The sequence below is a fragment of the Psammomys obesus genome, unplaced genomic scaffold (genome assembly GCF_907164565.1).
Source record: "Psammomys obesus unplaced genomic scaffold, mPsaObe1.curated_primary_1811, whole genome shotgun sequence".
Classification (NCBI taxonomy): domain Eukaryota; kingdom Metazoa; phylum Chordata; class Mammalia; order Rodentia; family Muridae; genus Psammomys; species Psammomys obesus.
The window spans coordinates 1,225-3,809 of NW_026587027.1; the positions used below are offsets into that span (position 1 = coordinate 1,225).

The 2,585-nt window shown below is 43.0% G+C and overlaps 1 protein-coding gene across 1 annotated transcript; it reads right to left on the reverse strand.

The window, feature by feature from the left end:
* Nucleotides 1-1,016: 1,016 nt before the first annotated feature.
* Nucleotides 1,017-2,095, reverse strand: LOC129673063 (speckle-type POZ protein-like). The gene is given in 2 exon segments (XM_055602719.1): nt 1,017-1,678; nt 1,681-2,095. Coding segments are annotated over 2 exon segments (1,077 nt in total).
* Between the last annotated feature and the right edge of the window lie 490 nt (nt 2,096-2,585).

Consider the following 2,585-nt stretch of genomic DNA (forward strand, 5'->3'; position numbering starts at 1 on the left):
TCAATATGAGATGTGGCCAGTCCTACTTAATCTTCCAAGGGGATTGCTATCCATCAGGCGTCTATCCTTCTCTGGAATAAAGTGGGTGGGGAAGAAAGGGAGGAGGTGGCATCGGGAACGGCTTATAGAGGAGGAAGTAGGGTAATTTCACATCATGATGTAAAGCCAATTAATTAATTAAGTAAATAAGTAATGAAGAAAAAAGGAGTTGATGCAGTATACACTGAGTGCTAAGAAAAAGGAGAAAGGGTTTTAGTAGGACAGGGGTACTGAGGAGTCTGTACAAACCTCCAGAGCTGAGCAGAGCTGGATGCACTAAACTTGACTTTCCTGAACATACAAATCAGATAAACCCACAAATGATTTCGATATTTTTATTCATTTTATATGTTATTTGTAAGGTTTGGAACACAGAGATGCATGTGCCCGTGGAGGCATGAAAGTGCCTCAGATCCTGTGTGTGTCCAGTTACAGATGGCTGAAACCACTTCTCTGTGTGCTAGGAAGCGTCCAGGTGTCCTCTGCAAGAGCAGCAGGTGCTCTTACCAACTGAGTTATCACTCCTGTCCGTACAAACTGAGATTATAAAAAAGTCTTCTTTGTCCCTTCTCATATCATTACAGGTTCATATTTGTTTTCCCCTTTGTTGTGATCCATCAGTCATGGGTTCTGATCAATTTAATCCAGACATGTTTCAGCCTAAAAAATGCCCTGTTGAGATGTGTTTGTTGCAAACATCTAAGTTCAATCTCAGTTTCCAATGCATGGGACAACAATCAAACCAGTAGCAAAACAAAGTAGATATGAGGTAGAATAAACCAGAGTCCAGGGCTGTCCACCCAACCAGCATTCCACATTCTTCCAGCTGTTTCAAATCCTGAGCCACAACGGTGTGCTTCACCAGATAGATGGTGAATTCAACAGCCATACATAGTCTACCTGGGAGTTTCTGGTAAAAACAGTGGCTGTTGCTTCAGGAAGACAGGTTTAGGTCACAAGGAAGCAGTTGCTAACATCTATCTCTTCAGGTGTTTGAGAGTGGTTTCCATGAAAGGCTTCTGTGCAGAAGCCAGGGCATGGAATGCTTCAGTCAGCAAGTGGGGATGGAAATCCACCAAGATGTTCCAACCCGAGGTCTCAGAGATCTCAGAAGCATGAATTGTAATGAAATCCAGTGCCCGTATTTTTAGCTGCTCTGCACTGTGGAATTGAGCCAAGATGAGCATGTGAGCAGCATTCTCCATTGAGAGGTCCCTGTAGAGGGCATCCTCACACAGGAGCTTCAAGTGCTCCAGGCCATACATGTCAGCAGCTGTCAGAACACCAGTGACCATGGTGTGGAGGTTTGGTGCCTTCCCTGTGTAAACGAATCCCATCATCTCCTTGAAGACTTGAGGCTCCAGGTCCTTGATCTCAACTCTGTTCTTTCGTATCTCCTCCATGTCATGTTGAAACATGGCTCTGAAAACTGGAGACCGAGGTGCTAAGATGGCCTTGTGAGCCCAGAATTCCTCAGCAGATATGAAGAGGCAGCAGTCTGTGAATCGGGAATTCTCCCACAGCTCTCCTACCTCATCTGTCAAAGAGCACCTTGGAATCTTGATTGCAAATGTCTGTCGAGAAAGGGTGACGACATCTTGGCCCGTACTCACCTTGCAAAAGAGTGTGAGCCTGCCACAGGTCGTAGCCATTGGGCCTGGGAGAAGAGGAACTCTTGAGGGATGAAGTTTTTGAATCCCCAATGTTGGTCTGGCAGGAAACTCTTGACACTTTGGCTCTCCACATTATTTCTTTTCTCCCCATTGCCATCTAAGATCCAAAACTGGAACTTTGCCCAAATGGGGCTCTTTGGACAGCTGAGCACTGCAAGGTAAACTGAAAGGTAATCTCTGCTTTCTTCATCAAACCCATTCTGGTATAATTTCAAACACCTTTTGGTTTGGTCATTGTCTTCTGATGAGAACACTGGACTGCTAATGGCTTCGCTCAATCCCTCCAGAGAAAAATGGAAGTTACTGATGGTCCAGTTGTAGGAAAATGTCTTGATGGTGATCTGTGTGAAGCCCCAGCTCTCAGCTGCCAGGTCCTCTGACATTTCTGCTGTAGGTAGCTTAGAAATTATACTGGATCAAAAAAAAAAAAAGAGAGAGCAAGCATTATTTTCTCCTTACTTTGCAGGACACAATTATAGATATACTTTCAAATACGTTCTCTATTCTATAATTTTGGAAATATGTATCTCTCTGAAAATATTTATCTAGATTTGAATATTAGTCAGAGAAGTTAGCACCAGTCAGTAGCCACTGCTAAAATGTGTGTGTGTTGACTTTTAAGTTAATGGTATCTAGTTTTTGCTATCATATCCAACATCTGAAGAGACTCTCATTTACATGTGTTGTATTAGTCAGGATCCTCTAGAGTAGTAATGAACAGAAGGAATTTTTTCTATATATGCAGAAAGTGGAATTTTGACAATGACTTACAGGCTGTAGTTTAGCTAATCCAATCGTAATTAAAGCCAGTACTCACTTAATCCAGAAGACTAGATGTCTCAGGGGGTCTTTAGTGTATGCTGTACTCCTGAA